Below are 26,291 nucleotides of genomic sequence, written 5' to 3'. Positions count from 1 at the left end.
CTAGACTGATGTAGCTAAACCTAGCAGAACTGCCATTTACTGGCAAGGGGAAATTCTGACTATTATTATATTGGTAGTGTCTACTAGCATAAGGTAATTTTTAAGACAGAAACTGAATAGTAGAAGTGCTACATTGTTGTCAGGAATCAGGGCCTGTAGCAGAGCTAGTCTCCAGGCAGCCTTATTGTGCTCATATTTGAAATTATGTAGATTCAATTGTGAGTCTTTAGAGAACTGACTTTAGAAAATGCTGCATTAGTTAATTTTCCGTTTTGCCAAAATTAGAATTGAAGTGGTAGATTGAATGTTTGTGCATATGTTATTGGAGAAGTACAATAATCATGCAGCATAAGACTTTAGATGCCTATTAAAATCAATGGACTGTGGATTGGCCTTATATAGTATTACCTGCTTACTCTGTTCTTGTGTCTCTGTCCACAGTGAGGCAGACTTCACTTTTATGATCATTTTTCTATTAAATGTCTGTTAGTAATGAAAGATACTTATATTTATGGTGGTTGATGCATCTTAGTAAAGTCTTTTCATAAAACCCCAACCTAGTAAGCAAAGGGTGGTAAGCCAGAGTAAGTTACATGGGAGACTGGACAGGTGCATTGCCAGCCTGGATCGGGGGAGCACAAAGACTCTCTATTTCCCTTACCAAGTTGTCCTGTGCAGCTCCTGGCCATAGCTGAAGACATGTCTTAGGCGTCATCTACGCTACAAAGTTAGGTCAATGTAAGCCACCTTGTGTCAACCCACTTAAATTTGTCTCCCACCCATGTAAGCACCCTGTTAAGCTGTCATAGTAATACCACTTCCCATGAAGCCTGAAGTCAACATACTGAGGTTGATGCAGTGTGACTGTAGGCACCGCATTACTAAAGTTGACCCTAACAGTCCATTCTCCAGCAGCTGTCCCACAATGCCTGACACTGACTGCTCTAGTCACAGTTATGAACTCCACTACCCAGGGGTCACCAAGAAGAGGCCTCCCTCCCTTTTAAAGCCACGTGAATTTTTTTAAATGCCTTTTCCTGATTTGACCAGCTTGGCGAGCACACTTAGCAGCTATCTGTTGGGTGCAACTGCCCAGCTGACCGTGCTGGCTGCACACTCCGGCTTGGAGTAGACAGGAGATACTGGATCTCTTGGGCCAGTGGGAAAAAGAGGCTGTGCAAGCACAGCTACAGACCAGTTATAGAAACGTCAACATCTATGAGCAATGCCTCATGAAAGCGAAGGAACAGCAGCAGGCATACCAGAAGATCAGAGAGGTCAACAATCAATCCAGTGCCAAGCTGCAGACCAGCTGCTCTTACAAGGAGTTGCATGCCATACGTGGTGGAGATGCCACCTCCACCCCACAAACCACCTTCAGTACCTCTGAGGAGCCTGAGCCACAGGCCTCTGCTGTGAACAGCGAGGAGGAAGGGGGACATGCAACCGGGGGGATCCAGCTGTGCTGCGAGCTAGGACGTGTGAGATTCCACCACAGTCCAGTCAGTCCCGGCAGTCGAGCACAGACAAGCCTGATCCAGGGGAAGAATCCTGGGGTAAGTGTGTAAATTTATTTCCCATTACAGTGATGGTACCCCCCAATTCAACAGGACACAGCTGTCGACTTTTCATTAATTTACTCATAGTAGAAGAGGTAGTGGTATGAGACAGAGAGGTAGAGTTATCCACTTTTCGTTGCCCTGTACAGTTGGGGCAGGGGCATGTGGAGCAGTTTGTTTATGTATGCAGGGCTGTCCCTTGAATCCTCCTGAGAAATCTTGATGAAGTTTTCATGGAGGTACACTGCAATCTTTTGAAGATTTCTAGGGATGACAGCCTTATTTCTTCCTTCACCATAGGACACTTTCCCCATGTCAGTCAGGGATAACTTTGGCAGGCATCATTGCAGTACACAGGCTAGCAGCATATGGGCCCGGGCAGCTTCGGGACATCAGCAGTAGCTGTGCTCTTTTTGCCTTTGTTACTCTGCAGAGAGAGATCAGCTAAAATCACCACCATCTGTGGAAAATGGTATCAATATTCAGTGCCATTTCCCTATACTCATAATTTCATTCAATTAAGTAATTCCCTTCTCATTTCCCTCACCCCGGTGGGCTATACTCACCCTGGCTGGTATTGTGAGTGGCACCATGAACAAGCAGTCCCAAGCAGAAGTGTCAGTGAGCATGTCTTGTTTAAATCTTTAGGGGAGCAAAGGAAGTTCTGAATCATAAGTTTTGCTTTCTGTTGTGACAATACGGACAATGGTACCACTGTGTGTTTTATCTGCAGCTGCTGCTGTTGCAGCCTTGAAAGGTTCCCCCTCCACGCCTGTGGAATGCCTGAGCCAGATGAGGAGAAAGAAGAGACTCAGGATGACATGTCTGATGAGATCCTGGAAGTCAGTGCTGCATCAGGTGGTGAGCACAGGGCATGGAGAGTGAGCACTGCAGACAGCCTGGAGAAGGAAAGAGTGGAGAGGAGAGAGGCTCAAGAGTCCCAGCAGGAAAAGGAGAGGGAGTTGCACCAGGTCATAATCGGGCTCTTCCAGAAGCAAACACAGATGTTGCAGACTCTTGTGGACCTACAGGTTCAATACGCCTGGGTTTGCCTCCCTTTGCAGTCCATGGAAAACTCGATTGCAGCACCTCCTTATACCCCCGTCAATATTCCATGTGGCATATGGGGCTCCACTCCACCTTGGGAGACATTAATGACAACCACAGCTTTACATACACTGACATGTGAAAGCCATGGTTGGTGTATGTGTAGTTAAAAGGGATATGAATGTTGTTTTCCTTTCATAAATTCTGTTACATGAAAATCTTAATAAATTAGTAGATCTGCTTTAAAATAGTACAGATTTTTATTTCACTGATTTTGTCTCAGAAACATATTCTATTATTTGGAACATAATTCATCTTTATTAATTCACAACGCCTGCTTCAGAATGCCTGACAGTTCTGAAAGCAACTAATTACATGTTCCGTACAGTGTGACACAACTCATAGGATTGGTGACTAACAAAATTAACAGGTACATTGACAATGTTATAATCATACATGTACATACCTCACAATTCCTAACTGGCCCCAAAACAGCAGGGCCAGGTAGAGTATAGTGCATCACAACGCATGACTGTAGCTTTCTGTTAAAGTGCTCTTTAAAAGCCCCCTGAGCCATATAGCTCCATATTGTGCTCTTTTAATAGCAGTTGTGTTTGGCTGTTCAAATTCAGCAGAAAGCTGCTCTACCTCCAGCCCAGCAGCAGAAACTTTTTCCCTTTGTTCCACAGATATTAGCAGGAGACAGCAGGCAGCTATAATCATTGGGATATTTTTCTCAATGAGATCCAGTCTTGTGATTAAACAATGCCAGCGTCCCTTTAATCTACCAAAAGCACATTAAATTGTCATTCTACATTTGCTGAGCTGGTAGTTGAAGTTTTCCTTGGTGCTGTTGAGGTGGTCAGAGTATAGCTTCATGAGCCAGAGGAGCAAGGGGTAGACTGGGTCCCCCAGGATCTCTGTTGGCATTTCAACATTCCCAATGGTAATCCGCCAGTTAGGAAAGAAAGTCTCTGCTTGTAGCTTTCTGAAAACTCCTGTGTTCTTAAAGATGTAAATGTCATGCACCTTCCCTGACCAGTCCAGGTTGATGTCATGAAGCATCCCCAGTGATTGATCAATGCTTGCATAACCATAGAAAGGCAGCCTCTTCTGTTGATGTGCTCTGGCAAGGTGGTTTAGTGTCAAAATAAGGATGTGTGCTGCCAATTTCTCCACCAGAGTTCAGGAATCCATAGCGCAAATCTGTCTATGATGTCCTTAACGTTGCTGAGAGTCACAGTCCTACATAGCAGGAGGCAATTAATGGCCCTGCATACTTGCATGACAGTGGCCCCTGCGATGAATTTCCCAGCTCCAAATTGATTCCCAACTTACCCGTAGCAATCTGGTGGTGTGTTTCCACAGTGTGATTGCCACTCACTTTTTCACTGTCAGTGCAGCTCTCATTTTGGTGTCCCTGAGCTGGAGAGGTAGGGCAAGGTCAGGCACAGATGCAGGAATGTGGTCGTGTGCATCTGGAAGTTCTGCTACCATTGCTCATCATCCCAAACCTGCATTATGATGCGATGTAACTTGTCAGTGCTCATTTCTTGGGCCCAGAAGCGGTGCTTCACCATCCACAGCTGCTCAGTGAATGCCACCAACAACCTTGAATTGGTTCTTGTTATGTCCCATAGGAAACTGTCCTCCAATAAGTCGTCATGTTCCCCACTGATTTAGCTCTTGCGGCTCTGCAAATATGGAAGGATCAAGTGTCACGTGCTTGCAACACTCATGACAATAGTGCAGAGCAGTGCAGGCTCCATGCTTCTGTCAGAAATGGTGGACAGTGAGGAGGGCCACGTGTGTGTGTGATTTTGAAAAAAGGCATGAAAATTATGTGATATAGACATTATAGGATGGGACAGTTGCACACTGGAAAGTTGACCCCCTTGACTCCCAGTCACCCTTGCACAGCTTGTTTCTGCCCCACCATGTGTTGCCAAAATTTCCCAAAAGACAATGTGCTGAACGGTGGCAGGTTGCACATGGAGATACCTATCCATGGTGCACCACACTGCATCAATATAAGCACCCCTGATAAGTGTGCACAGCACTGATGCAAGGAGCTTAGTATGCACCTGCACAAGCAACATAGCAAGTGCCGTGGCTTTATGCTGACGTAATTTGCGTCAACCAGAGTTTATAGTGTAGACATGGCCTTAATTTTCTTGACCCAATTTATGCAATTTCTTTACTGTGGTGAGGCCCTTACACTTGGACACTAAAATAACTAGTCAGTTTCACTTTCTGGCCAAATTCACCAAACCCAGTGCTTGGTTTGTGCAAGTACTGCAGTAAAAGGGCTTTAAAAAAAGGGGGGGGGGGCCCAGAGGAGAATTTTCTATAGATATGGGAGTCAGCTTTTTACAAAAATCTAACTTTGCATTGTCTTTGCTTGCCTTGATTCTTCACATAGCAAATCTGTCTGTCCAAGAGAGAGATTCCTGAGAGCTAGCATTTAGACTAGAAATGCTATAATGACAGCACTCTTGCTAGCTGTCACAAGATTAATACACTTTTTCCCATGGAGCAGCAAAATGTCACTCCAGAAAAGATATCTGTATTACATCAAATATGAAACCAATATTTACAGGTAAAGTTGTGCTGCAGTATGCTTTCTTTGGAGTGTCTGAAGCTGCTTAGTATCTTGAGAAGATTATCTCTTTAGGTTGATAAAGTCAACCTAGCTCAGCTGTGAAGTCAGACATTCATTTTGGTGAATATGTAATGCCATCTGGCTTGCAAATTGTGTGTGTGTGTGTGTGTGTGTTTGTGTGTGTGTGTGTGTGTGTGTGTGTGTGAGAAAGTACACTCCGATTCATTTTGAATATACTAAAGTTTCATTTGAATAAGTTTATCCTTTATTCAGCATTCATAAACGCGTGAATGCCACTTTTAAAATAAGTTTATAGTGCAGAGGCTATAGCAAGCTGTATGTTGAATAAATATCTAATGTATCCTTTGAATTAAAGGAGAAACATCACCTGTGCCTAAACACTTAAATACAGATGGACACAATGGTTACATCACTCTCTGGAATGTTTTATTGCTACAGTGTTGCCAGGAAACAAAACAAAAGTTTCAATAGATTTGGCATTTATGACTTGAGATAAACGCTGTAAAAGTCAAAACATTCCATAATTCATAACCATTCTGACAGTTGCAAATCAGTGTCGGTAGTGCAGCTGCACCAGATATGTTTACTTTGAAATACTGTTAATGGTGACTTGACTCTTTAACATGCTTTATACAACTGCTGATCTCTCTCTTAGAATTGGAGTTTAAGGGTTGCCAACTCTCACAAGATTATCATGAGTCTTGTGATATTTGGGGTCTGTCTTAAAAGTCCCAGATCTTGATATCAGGTGACCACATGAAAAAAGTCAGCTGTACTTTTAAAAAAAAATTTTTAAAGAAAGTTTCCAGCTCTCATGTTTTGTAGAAAAAGCTTTAAAATGTGAAATCTAATGACTCACCAAAGAGAAAGCAAAGAAAAAGAACCCAAAAATTCTTTGACTTGCATAATATTTCACAATCTTGTGTTTTTAGAATGTCTGGGATTGGCAATTCTGGGTATATGATACATTTAAACTGAGCTTGAACAATCGAGTTACTAGGGGTAAATAGGAGACTTCCTCTGAAAATGGGAGATCTCTGCTATCAGTTTCTGCAGAATTTTAGGTTTCATTTCAAGGAATTGAGTATCTACCAAATTTGAATGGAAGAAGTGCAGCAGAGAAAAATTGTTACAAATTGAGTATCTTTTTAGAACACTGTTGACACCAAACTGACAAGAATTAGATCAGTTTCACTTTGTTGCTTGGGGAAGCTCTGAGCTGCAGAAGCATTATTGTTGGAACTATACATTGGAGGGTGGGGGGCGGATCCAAAAAATTGAAGGCTATATATGGGGTAGGATAGCAGAGGCCCTTCTTTCTTCTAATAGCCACTTGATTGTGGGAAGGAAACTAGTGGTTGCCCCACTATTCCCACCGCCACAATGACTAGGCTCTGGGAGAGGAAAGTAGGAGAGTTCTGAGGTGGGGTCTTCAGAGTTCGGACACCTACTGTCAAGTAGCTACGGTGAAAGATGACTACACCCTTCCTCCTGGGTCAAGGGATATTATCCAGTAGAAATCCTTGCAAAGTTTCTGTTTCTAACTGGAGACTGTACTTCTCATCAGGGATGTAGCCCTGGCTTAGACCTTGATGGGCCTCCTATATATAAATCTTGTATCTGCTTTGTCTTTTGGCTAGAATGTATCTATGTTTTCTTCAAGCCTTGATTTAAATCTTTTTTGACAAAAGCAGATTTATTTTGCTAGATCAAGGCTTCCATGGAGTGTTCTGCAATCCACTCTGGATATTATTTTCAGATAAGACTTATTCTTGTATATATTGAGTTCACCTACCAGCCAGGCACTTTTGTTGCTCTGTTTCCTTATGACTACTTTTTTTTTTTTTTTTTTTTTTTTTTTTTTTTATGGTAAATGATAGAATATCAGCTAATTATCTTTCTTCTTGCACTATGTTCCCTCTCTTTCTGGGAGCCATGGCAATAATCTGTTGCAGGTAATATTTGAAATAAAACTTCATTTTCACTCACTTTAACAGACTTTGTGGGGGGAGGAGCTGGAGATTAAATAAACCTCTGTTAAACTTAAAAATGTTACTCATAGACTTTAAGGTCAGAAGAGACCATCATGATCATCTGGTCTGACCTCCTGCATGCTGCAGGCCACAGAACCTCACCCACCCTCTCCTATGATAGATCCCCTAACCTCTAGTTGAGTTACAGAAGTTCTCAAAGTGTGATTCAAAGACTTCAAGTTATAGAGAATCCACCATTTACATTAGTTTAAACCTGTAAGTGACCCATGACTCATATTGCAGATGAAGGCGAAAACCCCCGTGTCTCTGCCAGTCTGACCTGGGGGAAAATTCCTTCCCAACCCTAAATATGGAGATCAGTTAGACCCTGAGAGATGATGGCGAAAACCCCCTGTGTCTCTGCCAGTCTGACCTGGGGGAAAATTCCTTCCCAACCCTAAATATGGAGATCAGTTAGACCCTGAGCATGTGGGCAAGACACCTGGCAAAGAATTCGCTGTAATATCTTGGAGCCCTCCCCATCTAGTGTCCTGTCACTGGCTGATGGAGATACTTGTTACCAGCAGTCGCAGATTGGCTACATGCCATTGTAGGCAGTTTTGTCATACCATTCCCTCCATAAATTTATCAAGCTCAGTCTTGAAGCCAGTTAGATGTTTTGCCACCCACTGCTCCCCTTGGAAGTCTGTTGATCTGTGTTCTGACAACCAGATGTTTTATAACTAAAGCTTGAGGCTAATGACCAAAAGTAGAGATCTGTTATAACAAAGGTAACTTCAGGTGATCTCAAAATGTCTAATTTACCTTTTTGTGGAAGGTTTCTCCATACGTGGCATTGTATGGTATTTCTATTTCTGTGATATTGGCTTAATAGGACTGTGCAAGGGAAGATGGTAATGAGCTTCTTGTTATGTTTGACCAAAGCAATGGACATGGATTTCATTAAAATAAGCAGAAGGCAATATATATTGTCATATCCGTGCACTCTGATATGCATTAGTGCATTCTTAATCTGTGAGACAGGCTGGCACTCAAGCAGATAACTATTTGAACCTGTATTTTTAGTAAAGCTGGAAAGAATTAAAATCTGTCTTCAGTACTGATGCACTCTGATGTTATTTTACTTGTAATTAAATGGAAGGGATGGTATTTTGCTTTTATGATAACTGCAGACTCCTTCCTCCTGCCCCCCCAATTATTTTTGGCAGGTTTATATGTTAATATTAAAACATCAGTCTGTTTGCAAGATAGCACTGAGGAATTTGAGCAACTAGATGAATAAATGGAGGCAATAAAATGTTCATCACTGGATTTTTTTTTTTTTCTTTCCTAGAGTGGCTTACCTAAAATCAAAAAAATTTGGTAAGGAAGCAATTGCACTGATGGTCTCAGGAGCTCCGTTTTTACTGTCTTTTTCAGTGGAAAGATTGGATAATAGGCTGGGTTTCTTCCAAAAAGAACTTGGACTAAGTGTGCAAAAGGTAAATGTACCCCCTACATACTTTGGTCTTTTGTTAGTGAAAGTAGGCTAGACATGAAATATAGATGCCCATAGATTACCTCAAAATACTCATATAGTGTACATGCAATGTCACTCTCATGCTGTTGCTGAAAGACATGACTTTCACCTCACAGGTAGGTAGCATTAATCTTTAACATTAAGGATCCCAATATACTGCCTCTGAAGGCAATATATCTGAGAACGGTGTCAAATGTGTATACAGCTTTATTGTCTGTTGCAGTATCAAAGGAGTCATCCTACTTGCTAAAACAATAAATATATTAATTCCAAGAAAGACAACTGACTTCATACTTTTTTTAAATGCTGCAATATAAGGAGGGTCTTAGAAAGAAGTACTTCATATAGTGTACGAATACCATACTAGCGTAAACTCCCAACACTCTGCTCATCCCAGAAATCTATTGAATGTATTCTGTATGGCCATGCAGGAAACCAGATTAGATGCTTGGTCCCTTGCTTTATGGTCTTCAAGGCATTAGCAGTCCTTTCAATCTTCTGAAGTGTGTAGGAGTTGAGTTAGTTACTTCATTCAACAGCTACTCCTTAATTATCAGTCTCCAAACGGTGTCCTGTGCTCTTTGGCTATAAAAATAATTGGTATAGAGCCTTAAAAGTGATGGGAAGGGAAAGAGTGGTGGGAAGAAAATCCAAATATCATCATGGTTTTGTACTGTCACACGTCTCTGATTGGTGGTTAAATCCTTATTTTGGTTTCATGATAACAGCATAGAAAGAGGATAGATGCGCTGCTAAAAGTCTTTAGGAGACTCAGGTGGAGAAATAAAGTGCGCCAGTTGATAAAGTTCATATGGCTATCAGCACCTTAACAATTCAAAACTGACTGGCTATCTTAACAAAAGAACAACTCTTAAGAACAGTTAAAGGATGCGGGTTCAAAATGCCTTTGTCCGTAGGCCTCTTTTAATCCCATCTTCCTGCTCTTTCACCAGACCTTTCAATCGCATCCTTTTACAAATGGTGAAATTTGACTCCAGCTATTTATTGATACCTTTTCGTCTTACATTTTTTCCCTTCTCTTCAGACTCTCTAATCCTTGTGCTGGAGATATCATAATAAATTTTCAAATGAAAGAATTAATTTCCTCAGACAAGAATTTAAATTCAAGAAAGTATGTAAAAATCCAACAAAACATTTGTGAATGTAAAATATATATCTGATTTACATGGATGGATTTCTAACAGTTGTGCTTTCAATAATGCCCATTTTTAAATTACAGACTAGGGATTTAGTAGTTCGTCTTCCAAGGCTACTGACTGGAAGTCTTGAGCCTATAAAAGAAAATTTGCAGGTAAGCTTAAAAAGTATCTAATAATAAGTCAAAATATTGTATAGCCATGCTAATTTGAAATACACAGATTTAAAATTCCTTAGATGTAAATTCCATGCAGGAGGTCATGTATTTATACATACACATAGAACAACTTTAAGGATCTTCCTAGTAAAACACTGGTTTTGGTCTTTAACACTGAGGTGTCAGAGCACACATGCAATAGCACATTGTTTTGTTTCTTAAAATTTTGGATTTAGAGAATTCTCTGGGCCTAATTTACTGAGTCAAAAGTCTTGTTGACATCAATAGGTATCATTTTCTGAGTAAACAGTGGAAGATTGAGCTGCTATCTTTTCTTAATTACTATATTTTTTGCCAGCTTGGGTTGTCCCTGAGGATTTAGGAGCAAGAAATATGCAGCTGATTATCTTCTCTTGGCAGGAAGTTGAGCTGCCAAAAAGTGGATTTGACACCTATTGTCTGATAGCAGATGGACATTATTAACAATTGTTGGATAAATAACTTGCAATTCTATAAGGACTTCTTTCCCTTTGAAAATGTAAGTGTGTATTGCTTTGATTATTGTGCTGTCACACCAGCTAGGCCAACAGCATGATGTGCAGTAACTCAATTTGAGAAATCCTATTACCTTATAATCCATAAATGAATAAAAATGTATTGTTTTCAGATGAAATAGCTGCTCTGAAACTCCTGACCATTGGAAATCTGCCAATCTGGAAGGAGTGTGGTGAGGGAGGAGGTTTGGAAAGGAGCAGATTGTTTCAATTAATAGCACTTTCTTTTTAATGAACTGAATCCCCAGTCTGTGCAAGTAATATATCACAATGACTGTTTTTGAAAAGCCTACATTTTGTGTGTCTGTCTAGTGAAGTACTGTGTGTTCCCATCTTCCATTTGTGGATGAGAAGAAATAGTTCTGATTAGTCACTAATTAAATCTAGTAATACTTCGGAGATAACAGTCCCCTGAAAGCTAGATAATTCAGGGACTGCAAGTAAGAGTCTTTAATCTTGTAAACTTGATTACAGTCTATAGGCACCTAAATATTTGCTCCACATATAATAATAGGCTTTTCAGACTAACAGAGAGGTATAACACAATCCAGTGGCTTGAAGCCAGACAAATTCAGACTGGAAATAAGGCATACATGTTTAATGGTGGTAGTAATTAACCATTGGAACAATTTAGTAAGAGTTGTGATGGATTCTCCATCACTGACAATTTTGAAATCAAGATTGGATGTTTTTCCAAAAGATATACTCTAGGAATTTTTTTTGGGGGGAGTTCTATGGCCTGTGTTATACAGGAGTTCAAACCAGAGGAACACAATGGTCCCTTCTGGCTTTAGAATCTATGAAACTCTAGATCAGTGGTTCAAATCCAGCCTAGGTTGGTAGTGGACAAGAGTTGTTACTATAGGACAGTTGTTAGATGGTGGTCAGGTTGTGTGATGGTTGTGAGAGTCACCCTGTTACCCCCTGCCTCCACCATGAGGGAATCTTGCCTGTGCCTGTCAGCTCCCTAGTACCACCAACCTTTTAACAACTCAAGCACTCTACTCTGGGCTATGCCAGCCGTGTTTTTGCCTTGCAGGTTTGGTGCATCTGAGTCCCAGAGTCTGAAGCATTCACCTGTGGTATCCAGCTCATGACACTGGTTAATCACAGAAATGCCAGGTGTAACCCAGTTTACTAGTTTTACCTTAAATCACTGCTTCTGTATAACACCCAGCACTTGTAGTAAAACAACAGAAGGTTTATTTAAGAAAGGATAGAGCTTCTGCTAGAAACTAGAGGGAGTGATGGAAACAAAACTATAAGTGTGGAGAAAAAATAAAATCATAAGTGTGAACCTTGGTGTATATTTATTAGCAGTTACCTTTCCTGTCTAATAAAGTAGGTTTTCCCCCCAAAGTTCCATCTGTTGCAGAGCTGGCTGGCTTCACTGGAATGAGGAGGATCTAGTTTTTCATGAGAACACCCCCCTCCCCCCCCACTCCTTAAGATGTCTCCTCAGTAAGGACTTTTCTACATTGCAGCTGCACCACTATAGCATTTTAGTGAAGATGCTACTATGCTGACAGGAGAGCTTCTCCTGTCATCAATTAATCTACCTCCCCAAGAGGCAATAGCTTCTCCTGTCAACATAATACTGTCTACACAGGGGGTTAGACTCATAGACTTTAAGATCAGAAGGGACCATTCTGATCATCTAATCTTACCTCTTGCACATTGCAGGCCATAGAACCTCACCCATTCACTCCTATAATAGACCCCTCACCTCTGGCTGAGTTACTGAAGGCCTCAAATCATGGTTTAAAGACTTCAAGTTACAGAGAATCTGCCATTTACATTAGTTTAAACCTGTAAGTGACCCATGCCCCATGCTGTTGAGGAAGGTGAAAAAAAACCCTGGTCAGATTGGCAGGACTTTAGGTGGGAAGGCTATGACAGTCACAGAAGCAGCAGTGGTAGTGATCCAAGCAATGGAAGAGACAATGAAGATGACCAGATGTGGAAGCTGTGGGATGTACATGATCCTGGAACAGGTATCTGAAAATATCTTAATTTTTACAATGTGCTGCCTTATAGAGCTGAGGCAAGAGAAATTTTGAGGTTTGGAGATGCAGGTGGAAATTATGGTTGTGTTTCAAAGGGGATCCGAGCAGATGATGGAGAGAAGGTAAAAGGAGGCTGAAGGGAAAAGTCAAGACTTGCAGATGCAAGCTGGACTGAAGAACTCTAAGGAGGGACCAGTGGGTGAGGAAAGTGGCCAGTGGAAGCATGTGACTACGAGGAGAGGAAAAGATCAGTTAATGAAGAAGGAATAGATCTCAGGAACAGGTTTGACGTGCTGAAGAATGAAGAAGGGGCATAGTAGGCAGTAACTGAAGGTAGGAAAGCTAGGAAGAAGAGAAGAGTGGCTAGACCTATAAGAAGAATGGAAGAGTCAGTGGAGATACCCAGAGTTCAGATCCCCAGGAAGATAAAGGATGACTTGCAGAAGGTTGCAAGGGAGAATAAAAGACAAGAAGACTTGCAGCCAGAAAGAACAGGAGGAAGGTGGCCAGAGGATCACAGCATCACCAGGAAAAGGCAGGTCTATGAGATTGGGGACTCCCTTGACTCTTCCTCTACTAAGTAGACAGGCCTGTAACTAGAGCTGATCCAGGGAACAGAAGGGTGTGCTGTCTGCTGGGAGCTAAGATAAGGGATGTGAACCTGAGGCTGAAGATGATCCTAATGGGAGCAGGAAAGAATCCATTGAATGTCCTTCATGTGGGAACAAATGATACAGCTAGATTCTCACTGGAACATATCAAGGGAGACTATGCCAAGCTGGGGAAGACACTTAAGGAAATGGAGACTCAGGTGATCTTCAGTGGGATTCTGCCTCTCCCTAGAGGAGGAGAACAAAGGTGAGACAACATCATGATGATCAACAGAGGGCTCAGGCAGTGGTGCTATAATCGGGCTTTGGGATGGTTTGACCACTGGGAGGCATTCATGGACAGTGGACTGTTTTCATGAGAAGGAAATAGACTTCTGGGATGGAGGTTGGCACAGCTGATTAAAAGAGCTTTAAACTAGAAACTCGAGGGAACATGGCTGGGAGATGCTCATGTAATCTCCACGCCCGATTTTAACATTGAGAGGAAGGAAAATCAAGAAAGAAAGAATACAGCAATGGAGAAAGGAACAATGGTGAATAGGGGAGTGGACATTAAGAAAAAAGATAGTGCCAATACTAATGAAGCTACCACTCAGATAGGTGATACTGGCAGTAGAATGACTGTACCCAGTTGGGCAAGGAGTGTGGGCGAAGCCAAACAGTGACAGTTAAGATGTTTGTACACCAATACAAGGAGCCTGGGTAACAACATGGAGGAACTAGAACTACTAGTGCAAGAAGTGAAACCAAATATTATAGGGATAACAGAAACATGGTGAAATAGTAGTCATGATTGGAGTATGGGTATTGAAGGGTATGTGCTTTTTAGGAAAGACAGAAATAAAGGCAAAGACATTGTATATTAATGATGAGGTCATTAGAAATTAGAAGTGATGGAATGGATAAAACAGGGTCTGTTTGGGGGGAAGAAAGCTACTAGAGGTCCCCATAGGCTAGTGCTTGGGGTATGCTGCAGACCCCCAGGATCCGATTTGGATATGGATAAAGATCTCTTTACTGTTTTTAATGAAATAAATACTACTGAGAATTTGTAATTATGGGAGACTTTAACTTCTCAGGTATAGATTGGAGGACAAGTACTACTAATAATAGTAGGGCCCAGATTTTTCTGGATGTGAGAGCTGACAGATTTCTTCCACAAATAGTTGTTGAGCCAACAAGAGGTGATGCCATTTTAGATTTGGAATTGGTGAGTGGTGAGGACCTCTTAGTGGAGCTGGTTTTAGGGAACAATAGTTTGAGTGATCATGAGCTAATTTAGTTTAAATTAAATGGGAGGATAAATAAACAAAAGTAGATCTGTAACTAGGGTTCTTGCTTTCAGAAGAGCTAATTTTAAAAAATTAAGAGAATTAGAGAAGTGGACTGGACCAAAGAACTCAAATATATGAATGTGGAGGGGGCTTGGAATTGCTTTAAATTAAATTGCTTTAAGTTGCAGAAATTATTGGAAGCCTACATCTCAAGCAAAGGGAAAAAAATTCATAGGGAAGGGTTGCAGATCAACCTAGATCAGCAAGCATCTCAAACAGGTGATTGAGAAAGCAGAAAGCCTACAAGGAATGGAAGGTGGGATGGATCAGCATGGAAAGCTAGCTACCTCTTGGAGGTCAGAAAGTGTAGGGATAAAGTGAGAACTGCCAAAAGCCAAACAGAATTGAATCTTGCTAAAAAGATTAAAATCAATAGTAAAAGGTTCAATAGCCATATAAATAAAAAGAAAACAAGGAAAGAAGAAGTAGAATCATTAGCCACTGAGGATAGGGTGGAGATTAAAGATAATCTAGGTATGGCCCAACACCTAAACAAATTCTTTTAATATTCTTGGATGGAGATTATCTGGGATTGAGGCAAAGAACAGTCACATGAAATTACAAACCCCCGATAGCAAGGATTTTTAATGAATCTGTAAACTCAGGGGTTGTAACCTTTAACTGGAGAATAGCTTAATATAATATCTATCTTTAAGGAAAGGAAAAACGGGATGTGGGAAACTACAGGCCTGTTAGTTTGAGCTCAGTTGCATACAAGGTCTTGAAACAAATTTTGAAAGTAGTTAAGGATATAGAGGTGAATGATAATTGAGAGAAATACAACATTGTCGTGGAAAAGAATCACACTGCTACATTTTAGAGTTGGATTGGGTGAGCTTTAATTGTGACACACACAATCACATAACCATAGCTATGGGGAATACTATAGCCATAGGGAAAACCCAGGTGGCTATAGGGAAGTCAAGCAGCATGTCTGGATGCTGGGCAAATGTACTTCAACTGGCTACCAGATACAAAAGACTTATATAGGGGTTGCTTAGGTTCATTTACATGTTGATCATATAGTGGAATTCGATTAACAGTTTATAGTTAACAGGAAAGACAATCACAATGCACAGTGGGGCACACCAGACGCCCTCACAGGAACGCCCAATGAGTTACTTGAGTGTACAATGTAGTTTTCAGGGACCCTGGCTAACACCCGAAGATGGGTGGTTACACAATACCTGTTCAAATGCTAATTTGTATGGAGTGAGTTTCTATGGGGCCGGTAAGACAAAGGGGGGCAGGTACTGGTACTTATCAAAACAGATGAAGTCTGTTCACAGACTTCAATAAGGCTTAAGGCTCATAACAGAGACTTGCCTCTCAGGTGTGGTTCGGAGATCTCTTGTGGTATTCTAACATCTTTATCCTAATTTCAGTTGAGGCATTCTGTTAATGGTTTAGCCTGGGGCTTCTATTTCAGTTTCAGGCTACAACTTCAGGCCAGGCCTTCTATGACCAGTTTCAGACCAGGCATTCTATTAATCAATTTTATGATTAATTCTTTGATTCCACAACATGATTTTACAAAAGGTAGATCGTGCCAGACCAACCTGATCTCCTTTAAGAAAATAACTGATTTTTTTAGACAAAGGAAATGCAGTAGATATAATCTACCTGGATTTCAACCTTTTGATAAACCCCAATCTGACCCAGGGGTTAGGTCGATACAACTGCATTGTTCAGGGGTGTGGATTTTTCACACCTCTGAGTGATGTAGTTATATCAGCGTAAGTCTGTAAGCCTAAAGAAATTCAATATGCTTCTCACCCTCTGTGTTATAGTGAAATAGTCTTTTGTCTTTATTCATAGGCAGGGTGATTCTCTGTGGATGCTATGTTTCTTTTTTTTTTTAATTTTGATTGTTTGCAACTAAGTTGTCTGATGGTTTCCAACTTCCATTGATGGAGCCAGGCCAGACAGTTGAGCTTGGCATTACATCACCAGCTAAATCAGAGCGGGGTGACAACTGCATCCTGCTTGAATGGGCCATCACCGAAACCTGTTATCCTCTGGTGACAAACTTGTCCTCCAAGTGCATAAAGCATACATTCAGTATAATTGTATGTCTTAAATGTTACCCTTACATATCACAATGATTATGAATCGTGACAGGTTAAGAGCTTTTTGTAGACACCTTACATTTTACTCTTCATGGATAAATATCCTGCAAGACATGTTTGGTGTAGCAACTTTGTCAAGTCTGAAGTGAGAGTTGTTTGCAAAGAACAGGGGACCCTTTGCCAAAGAAATGAATTGGTGGTCTCTTCAGTTCCTAGTGGATCAGTGTCACCATCCTAAAACAACTGCCATAATTGGTACAAAAATGGCATGGCATTATTGCTAATGTGAGATGCCACATGTGGATTACAAGGGTTGGAGACTGAACTATCCATCCCTAAAAGCGATCTCACCAAGCCAAAGTGAAGATCCATTGGCAAGGTAAGTGGGAAAGCTTGCATAGCTATTGCTTATCTATTTCTATTTAGATAAATACAGGAGTAAAGTCTTTCAGGTGTGACACATTCATAAACTTTAAACACACTTGAAAAAAATTAGTCTTCTGCATGTTCTCTGATATAACTGGGGTAGGCAGGACTGCTGTGAATGCCAGTTATCATCCAGTTTTCATTCAACTTATTGGAGGAATGCAAAAAGCAACTGGAGGTCTGTGTCTATATGTGAAGTAATTACATCCTAAAGACTTCTTCTGTAGTTATCTAATTATTACATAATTTCTGATAATTTAGCATATCTCTTACAAATTTTATGTAATACAAATTTTACAGATTGTTTTGATTGTGAAGCTGTTTTAATAACTTAAAAACATAAAATTCAACAGTCAATTTTTAGCTTGGGAATTCTGCTTCTGGGCCAGTGGAGGTGGTTATATTGTGCAGGGATAGTGTTTCTGGAAGTAAGTCTGACCATCTCCCTCTATTTTCGTTCACCCCTTGTCACTTGACCGATAACCTTTTCAGGCTATCAGAAGAAATACTATTTCTTGTGTTTCCTTTGGTTTGTTGTTTCTGGTGTCATCAACCATTAATCAGATGGAGGTGGAGGCATAAAAGGATGCCTCTTCATGAAATTGTGGGTCATAGGCCTGGGATGGCAGAGGTATTTAATATAATTTGAAAAATACATTCTCAGTTTCAGTATGAATACAGTTAAATTACATGGGATGTTTACTTGGCTCTGCAATGGACTTATTGTTTGACCTTGGGCAAATCTTTTGATCTTTCTGCGCTTAGTTTCCTCATCTGTGAAATGGACATAATTCCCCTACGTGAAATGAGTTAAGATTAAACTTATTTAGGTTTGTAAAGTGCTTTGAGATCCTCAGTTTGATTGCACTGCAGTGTGAAAGTGCAAAAGCTTTTTTTATTCAGCAACCTACAAGATCACATGTTTATGTGCATATTTGTTGAACACCATCAGTGTTCATAGTGGTCTATAACATAAAGCAACTCAGTCTCTGCCCCTATGTGACCAGTGTTTGGAATATCTAAGTAGTACAGATAACTTACTTTAAAAAAATATATAACAAGTTTCAGTGATATGTTAAGAAAAATCAAATTATCATAGCTAATTTTTTTTCTTCAGTTGTGCCGGATTGAACTTGGTTTTCGACATAACGAAATTCAGCATATTGTATCTAAAGTCCCCAAGATTTTAACTGCAAATAAAAGGAAACTTACAGAGACTTTTGACTACCTGCACAATGTAATGGGCATTCCCCACCACATCCTTACTAAATTCCCTCAGGTAAGAGATTTAAGAATTGTGGGTTAAAGAGTAATTGCTATCAAAACAAGCAGTTTGATTTCCTTCAGTGGGCCAGCACTGAGGGCAAAATTATACAACCTCCAGAACCTACATGGATTCTTCAAGTGATATCTGACAGCAAAAAGTAGTTTTGGGCTTTTGGTTAAATTAGAACAATTTTTATTAGTAATGATTCATGCAGACTAATCCAGTGGAGCAACAGGCAGCTGTGCTAAAGATTTCAATTTGGGAGCTCATTTAGCACATTTTTTCTTCCTTGGTCCAGTGACTGTAATAATCTTGTTTTCTATACTTATGGTAGGGGTGACCTCTACTGGCTGATCTACAATATAGATAAGTGCCTGCTACACAGAAACGTGTTTGTTGGAGCCTTCATCATCTGTACCAGTGACACTCAGATTGAGGCTTCGGAGCTGCAAGTGGTTCTTTGCAACACATGATATTAAAACATGGTGTAATTTAATTATTAACCAATCAGGATGCTTTTACTATTAACCAATTGTAGAATACTTATTCTCACAACAAAATGACTGACCAATATCTATCTATCTAAATAGTAAATGAAACAATGAATTCACACTACTGTGGCTCTTTTGGGTATTGTTGATAGCTAATTTGACTCCTGCACCACTGAGGTCTGAGTATCAGTAGATCTAAGGTTTTCATGTCAGTTGAGGAGGAAAATAGGAAGGACACTGGAGAAAGTTCATTCTAAACTATTGGAAAATCCAATCCAAAACTCTTTCAACAGGCATTTAACCAGTTCTAAAAATGTAGTTTTCGCAATGACTTCTTTCAGATTTCCCAGATTATAAGTTAAATATTTCAGCTGGCAGAAGTTTAATATCATAAAATAGCTTAAATGTAATTTCTTTTATTGCTTTTAGAATGTTTTTGGCACGCAACAAGCTCTTTACACAATAGTGTATTTCTTAGACTTTTTAAAATCTTCACTGAAGTATTGCAGTTATGAGTTTCTGATAATTAACTTTTTTCTACTACCTTGTTTAAATTATTGTAGACCTTACATTTATCACCTTTCACCCTAAAAGTAAACAGTATATTTAGGGGTTACTTTCCCCTTTGCTGAAATGCAGTCACTTCTGAGTGGAACATGACAACTCTTTACAAGAAAAATATGTGCAATTTAAAACTGTAAGGGGCATTTTAAGAAGGAATGAAATGATTGTAGCCAGGACACTGAGTCTAACCTTCTAAATCTTGAGGTAAAAGTCATCGGATAACTAATCTTAAGTCGTCAAGACCAAACAAAAAGGTCAACTAACAGATAGTTGGGGAGGACTCTCTCTCTGCTCAGGATCCTGAGGACCTTTTTCCCCCTAAGGAAAATGGCAAAATCTGGTGTGACCTATCACTACCCATCTCTCTCTCCTTCCTTCTCAACATTCTCTAACACTCAGTCCAATGGCCTCAGTGACTATCTCCCATATTCATCTTCATTGACCAGTTTGTTGCCTTTGGTACTATTCAGATCATCCCTTGAGTTCATGACTCTCTTAGAATGGCTAGAGATGTAGTTAGGAGAAGAACTTTCTGCATATGTTTTGAAGGCGCTTTGTCTGTTATGGATTTCTGAAAGCTCAGTTCTTGGGCTCATCAACTTTTCTGCCTGTGCTCTATCCTTGGTGAGGCCCAGGCACTCACTAGGATCTATTGTCTTTATGCTGATGATTCACAAATATAAACTCTTCTCCAGCAGCTGAGTTTCATCTTTGTCTCTCCAGCATCTCATCTTGGATAATGGATCATCATCATGTCAAGTCTGTGAACACACAGACTTTCTTACAAGCCCACTTAGTTACCTCTTTTCATAACAATTGATGCAACCATCCTCCCTGCCACCTAGGATTGTAACCAGGGGGTCATCTTTGACTCCTTCTCTTTCCCTGTCCCCCAACAACATCTAGGTTATGTACAAAAATCTGCTCTTTCTGCCCTGATAACCAGATTTGTCCAAATCCCTAATTAGCTCCTGGCTTGACTACTACAGTCTCCTTCTCTCAGATCTTTTTAGCACCAACCTTGCCTACCTTCATTCCATCCAAAATCCTTTCTCTCACTCATTGCTTCCACCACATCATGCCCCTCTTAAGATGCTTCACATTCTCCCCATTATGCTGCACATGTTTAAGTGACACGTCTTTGCTTTTAAGGCCTTTCATCATGCATCCATGATGCATCTCTAGGGATGCATCTTCACATGGTCCTACCTGTTAAATGCTTCAGCATGACCAGAACCATCAACATAGGGACCGAATGGTCATTGACAGCCTCATGGTCTAAAAAGCAACTCAAGCTACCTTCTCAAGTGAAATGGGCCTTTTCAGGGCAAACATCGAAACATAGGCCTGTATCTATGTCTATGCCAACTCAGTGCAGAAGGGGCCTCTCTCCTGCAAAATGTGATTACCTGACCAACCTACTATGCGAACAGAAGATTGATGTCCTCATGCTACAAGAGACTCACTTATCTGATAACAAAAAATAATTGAAATGCCATATGAAAGAAGACACATATCTGAACTGGTCTCTCTTCATGTCTTTGCCAATATCATCAGCTGAATGATCCTCTGAAGCATGAGGAATTGTATTCCTCCCAAAACTCTTGGGTTTGTTTTAATCCTTACTGCCATAACTCTGGCTACCAGACCATATAAATGTCCAGTCCCTATTTGAATCCTAGCAAGCTCTTGACCTCAGTGTTATTTTGTGAAAATGAGTTCCACAAGCTAATTGTGTACTATAGGAAAAAAAAACTGTATCAGTTTAAAATTGTTGCCTTTCAGTTTCATTGGATATCCCATTGGTTTTGTATTATAAAAGGTAAATAGCTGGTCCTAAACTACCACCACTCTACCATTCATGATTTTGTACTGTATCATATCCTCATCCCCTCTTGTTGCTTTTCTAAGACACAATCCTAGTCTGAATCTTTTCATATGGAAGCTTGTATTTGCCTGCAATTATTCTTGCTGCCTATCCCCCCCCTTCTATTTGAGCTATATTCTTTTTGAGATAAGGTGACTAGAGCTGAACACAGTATTCCAGGTTAGAAAGTAGCATTTTTATGTATTATCATATATAATGGATACTGCTTAATAGCAATCTTGATGTTAACAATTTTCAGTTAACGGGAGCTGATTCCATTCCATTACCTTTAATGTTCATGGGATTTGGATATTGGCAACAGGCATGCTGCTTACAAACCATTTTTTTTTAATAAGGGCTCCATCCACAGGCAGGTTTGCAGGGCTGCAGACAGGGAAGGAAGTCCTAGGGCTGCATGGTACCTCTCCCTGTGCTCTCCGGGGTGTGTCCTGCCTTGGCATTGGGCGCCCAGGCTCAGCACATCAGAGAGCTTCCTTCCCTAGCTGCAGCCTCACCCACCTGCCTGTGGCCAGGGACCCTTTGCTATCACAGGAGCTAACTGTTTGGGGTTCCCCCATCCCTGCCCACGGGGAAGCCCCTGCCAGAGTCCTGGTGCTGCAGGCTGGACAGTAGTGGGAAGGGAGGTTACAGCTCAAATACTTGGGTTTTCCATGGGAGTGAAGGCACATGGGGGCTGGCCCATTGGGAGGCATTGGTACCTTTCCATTTGCTGTCTGGGCTGCATCCTGCCCTACCACCAGGGACCTGCACTCAGCATGTTCCAGTGCTTCCTGTCCTGGCAAATGCCATGCACCAGCTGCAGACAGGCATGAAATGCTGAAGGCAGAGAAGCACATCCCAGCAGTTTCTTCCCTGGCTTCAGCTCTGCAAACCTGCCTTCTGCTTATTGGCAACTGCCAGATAATAGCAACTTTTTACTGGGAACCGGGAGATTATTAATAAATGGAATTCACTGTGTGAAGTTACTTTCTAGAGATTTATCATCACTTATTGATTCTTTATTTAATTCCTAACAGTATTAATTTTTTAAAAAAATCCTGGTGTAGCGTAGGATCTGGCTCATATGCTTAATGAGAAAGGGTTTAAAAATGGGAGGGAGGGAGAGATGCAAAACTTATTTTTATTTATAACTTTATATTCTTTAGTTGCAAAATTTTTAGTTTTAGATGTATTTATATAGCCTGAAGCTTATAAAACTCAACCTTTTTTTTTTTCTTCCCTAGGTTTTCAATTCAAAGCTATTACAAGTCAAAGAAAGACATATGTTTCTTACATTTTTGGGAAGAGCACAGTATGACCCAGCACAGCCCAACTACATCTCTCTGGACAAACTAGTATCCATGCCCGATGAGGTGTTTTGTACAGAGATTGCCAAGGCTTCAGTACAGGACTTAGAAAAATTCTTAAAAACACTTTAATTAGGAACACATGTAAAAAGGGATAGAATGTTATGAAATAAATGTATTTTACAAAAACTGCTCTCTCTTCTCTTAACTGCTCATTTACTGGTTTAAAAAGTTACTGCTTATGAAATTACTGCAGTGTGTTAGGCTAAAGACTAACTATACATTTTAAATTGATTTAAAATATGGATTTCTTAATGGAAAAGGGTTTAAGCAAATGCATGTATAATTAATGATGTAACTCTTGAAATGAAATCCTAATTTTCATTCATGATGGGCAATATAGCCAACTAATAATACAAATTTATAACGCACGTTAAAATTGACTTGCTACTTTTTTCTCCTATAATTTGTTTCAGTATATTGTGAGATGCAAACCTAACTAGCTATTTATTCTCTTTTAGCTTGCTTGGATGGACACAGTTGTAGCTTTTGAATGAGAGAGAGAATGCTGGAGTAGCAAGATTATTATTCTTTACTTACCAGTGTTAGTGGTTGATTCAATTCTATTCCATCACTTATACAGTTGGAATAAATTCCAGACCAACCAACCATTGCTCTGACATGGTGGTTCTCACATCAAAGGGACTTTTAACACCTTCCAATTAACATGCATCTTTTTTAAGATGTACACTGGTTACTCTACCAGTAGCTAGACAGATAAGCAAATCTGTTCTGTAAAAAATATCAAAGTACCATAATCATTAAAGGACAGTGAGTTGAAATTTAGTCCACTTACAAAATAGTTAGAAATACTTTACTTCACCTGCCAATAATCACGCTGCTGCCAATCCTTTAATAGCTAAAATCTAAAGGTTTATTCATAAGAGAAAAGAGAGTTAAAATGGGTAAGGAAATCATCTACATATAAGTGATTGCCAAGTTCTTGTATCAGGTTCGAAGTAGTGATGCAATAAACTGCTAGTTTGCAAAAAAATCTCTGGAAATTACCCAAACAGCTTGGGGGTCATCAGTCCTTGTTTAGAGCTTTCTTGTTAGAAATCCAGCCAGAGAAATTAAGCAGGAAATGAAAACAAAATGGAGATATTTCCAGGATCTTTTTTATACCCTTTCCTATGTCAAACATTTCATATATCAGAGGTATTGAGAATTTTCTCTGAACTGGAAAAGGTCATGTGCATTACTAAAGGCTGACCAGTTTACTTAAGCACTTTAATTCACAGGCTGGGAATACAAAGAACTTGAGAAAGCCACTATGAAACAAGTTTGAAAAAAGAAGCACACTTAAAATATCTTTTCCTACCTCTGTATGGAGACTCCCTACTTCAGTACTGATCCTAAGATCTGCTCTACAATAGAAAATTAGGTCAGTTTAATGACATGGCTGAGTGGCATGAAAAATCCACATCCCGAGCGGCATAGTTAAGCTGAACTAAGTCCCCAAGTAGCTAGCAATAGGTCAATGGAAGAATTCTTCTGTCAACCTAGCTACTGCCACTTAGGGAGGTAGATTATGTATGCCAACAGGATAATCCCTCCTGTTGGCATAGATAGTGTCTACACTGAAGCGTTGCAGTGGCACAGCTGTGCCCCTGTAGCATTTTAAGGCCTTGTCTACACTAAAAAAAATAAGTTGACCTAACATAGGTCGATTTACAGCCACTGCAATAATTACTGCAGTGGTTAATGTCCACGCTACCTTCCTTGAGTCAGTGGAGTGCATCTTCATCAGGAGCACTTCCACCAACCTGAAGAAGGGCAATGTGGGGAACTGAGAGCTGCTGGGAGCTCTACAGGCTCCCAGGTTCCCAGTGGGCTGTCCCGCCTCCCTCATTCTCCACTGGGAGCCAGCCCTGGATGTCTTCCCTCCCCATTCCCTGTCATGAGCTGGAGAAAGTTGCCCAGGGCTTCTCCGTTCCTCGCTCCCCACTAGAAACCATACAGCCATATTCATTTCATGGTGAGTTTGGACGGAATGGGGGTGACTTCGCTTCAGAGTGGACCCACCCACACAACACCACGCAACTCCTGGAGAAGCACATCGGCTGCCACTGGACATGAGGCAAAGATTGTCAGGAACTGGGAGTCCTGGTGCTGCACCACCAAGAATACCATAATTGTAATTTTAAAAAATGGCTAATAACTCACATTGGTGATATCCTAATATTTTATGTATTGTATTGGGAGCTAGTATAACAAGAACCAATGATGGAATTAGCTATGGTTTGCATAGTCTCTTGCACAATTTATAAAGATAAGGTATTTTTAAGGCCCGAAGGAACTGTTATGATCACCTAGACCAGTAGTTCTCAAGCATTTTGGGCTGCATATGTGGCCCACAAGGTGTTATGTGGGCTGCATCCAGTACTACCTGTATGGCCCTGAGGATGTCACATGGGCCACAGCTGTGTGCTGATTGGCCCACCACAAATTGAGAACCACTGGTCTGGAATAATCTGCACAACATGCCATAGCATTTCACCAGTTCTTGCATGAAGCCTGTAACTTCTGGCACAGTATAAATCTATCCCAGGATTATGAACCTAGAACCTCTGCCATTAAAAGCCAAGGGCTATTCACCTTAGGCCATCATACACTTTCCTGCCACGTATTTAAGTGAAATGTTCAAATGAGTCCAAAACACAGGCGCACCCCCTCCCCGGTGTAGCCACACTCCTGCCACCACCAGGATCTATTTGATAACATTTGATCACTCTCTGCTTTTGTACAGACTTTAACCCCTCACTGACAGTATGAACATAGAGGTGACTTTTAAGCACAGTAAAAGGTCAGCTGCCAGCCAGGCTTTTTTTCCTCCCCCAACATTTCCTAGCATGAGAGCCACAAGCCTCAGAGGTAACAAGCACTCCCCCTTGTGCATCAGTCGTCAGGCTGGGGGTTTGCGGCAGTTGCTCAGATTCAGGCTCTTTGGGGCAGGGACCGCTCTGCTTTCTGGTACAGAGCCGAGGGGACGCCTTTAAGCGCTGCTGCAGTACAAGCAAAGCGGTGGGGGAAATGGTCATTGACCGCACTCGGCCCAGGACCCCAGCGCCGGCGTGTCCCTTGGGTTCCCACGGCTGCAACCTGCCCCCCCTCGCGGGAGCGCTGCAGGCGGCGGCGGGCCTGAGGAACGAGCCGATGAAGCCGGCGTGTGAAGCGCCTCAGCCCCCGCGCGAAACTAACTGAGGCGCTGCCCTGGTCTGCGCGCGGGCCGAGTCTCCCTCCCCAGCGATGCCTCCTAGCGCGCTTCTGCTTTCAGCTCGCCCGGGAAGGCGCCTTCCAGAGGCGAGCGGCCGGGGCGTGCGGTGCGAGCCCCGTTAACGAGGAGCCGGACTGCGGCTGCCGCTGCTAAACCTAGCGCGGGCCAGGCAGGGTAGGGCAGCGCAGCGCCGGGCGCGGGCCCGAGAAGGACCGGGGGGAGGAAGGGGGACAGCTCCCCGTGGTAATTAGCGAAGGACGCTCCGCAGGAGCAGCACAGCACGCGCCTGTCGCGAAACGATGTCGGGAGGAACAAATAACAAAGGCAACGCGCGCAAACCCTGCGCACGGCACCGCAGTTCCCCAATTTGTGCGTGCGTGCGCGCGCACCCTGCTGCGCATGCGGGAAAGCGCCCGCACTGGTCACGTGAGCGCACCCGATTTCCCCCCCCCCACGTGACG

General features: G+C 41.4%; 1 protein-coding gene across 3 annotated transcripts in view; it reads left to right on the top strand.

Annotated features, from left to right (window-relative positions):
- MTERF3 (mitochondrial transcription termination factor 3) overlaps window positions 1-23,031 on the top strand; it is a 34,972-nt gene extending 11,941 nt beyond the window's left edge. For 2 of the 3 annotated variants that reach the window (XM_067536874.1, XM_067536885.1), the window contains exons 5-8: window positions 8,557-8,704; window positions 9,983-10,054; window positions 18,175-18,336; window positions 22,491-23,031. In XM_067536874.1, coding sequence (XP_067392975.1) covers window positions 8,557-8,704; window positions 9,983-10,054; window positions 18,175-18,336; window positions 22,491-22,685 — 577 coding nt within the window. In that variant the 3' untranslated portion in view covers window positions 22,686-23,031. The remainder of the gene's footprint in view (window positions 1-8,556; window positions 8,705-9,982; window positions 10,055-18,174; window positions 18,337-22,490) is intronic. The other variant, XM_067536892.1, reaches the window with a different exon arrangement.
- The last annotated feature ends 3,260 nt before the right edge of the window (window positions 23,032-26,291 follow it).

Source organism: Emydura macquarii, unplaced genomic scaffold (assembly GCF_026122565.2).
Source record: "Emydura macquarii macquarii isolate MOO-44397 ecotype Brisbane River unplaced genomic scaffold, CSIRO-AGI_Emac_v2 contig_383, whole genome shotgun sequence".
NCBI classification, from domain to species: Eukaryota; Metazoa; Chordata; order Testudines; family Chelidae; genus Emydura; species Emydura macquarii.
Note: the sequence above shows the minus strand (reverse complement) of the source record. Positions and strands in the feature narration are given on the sequence as shown.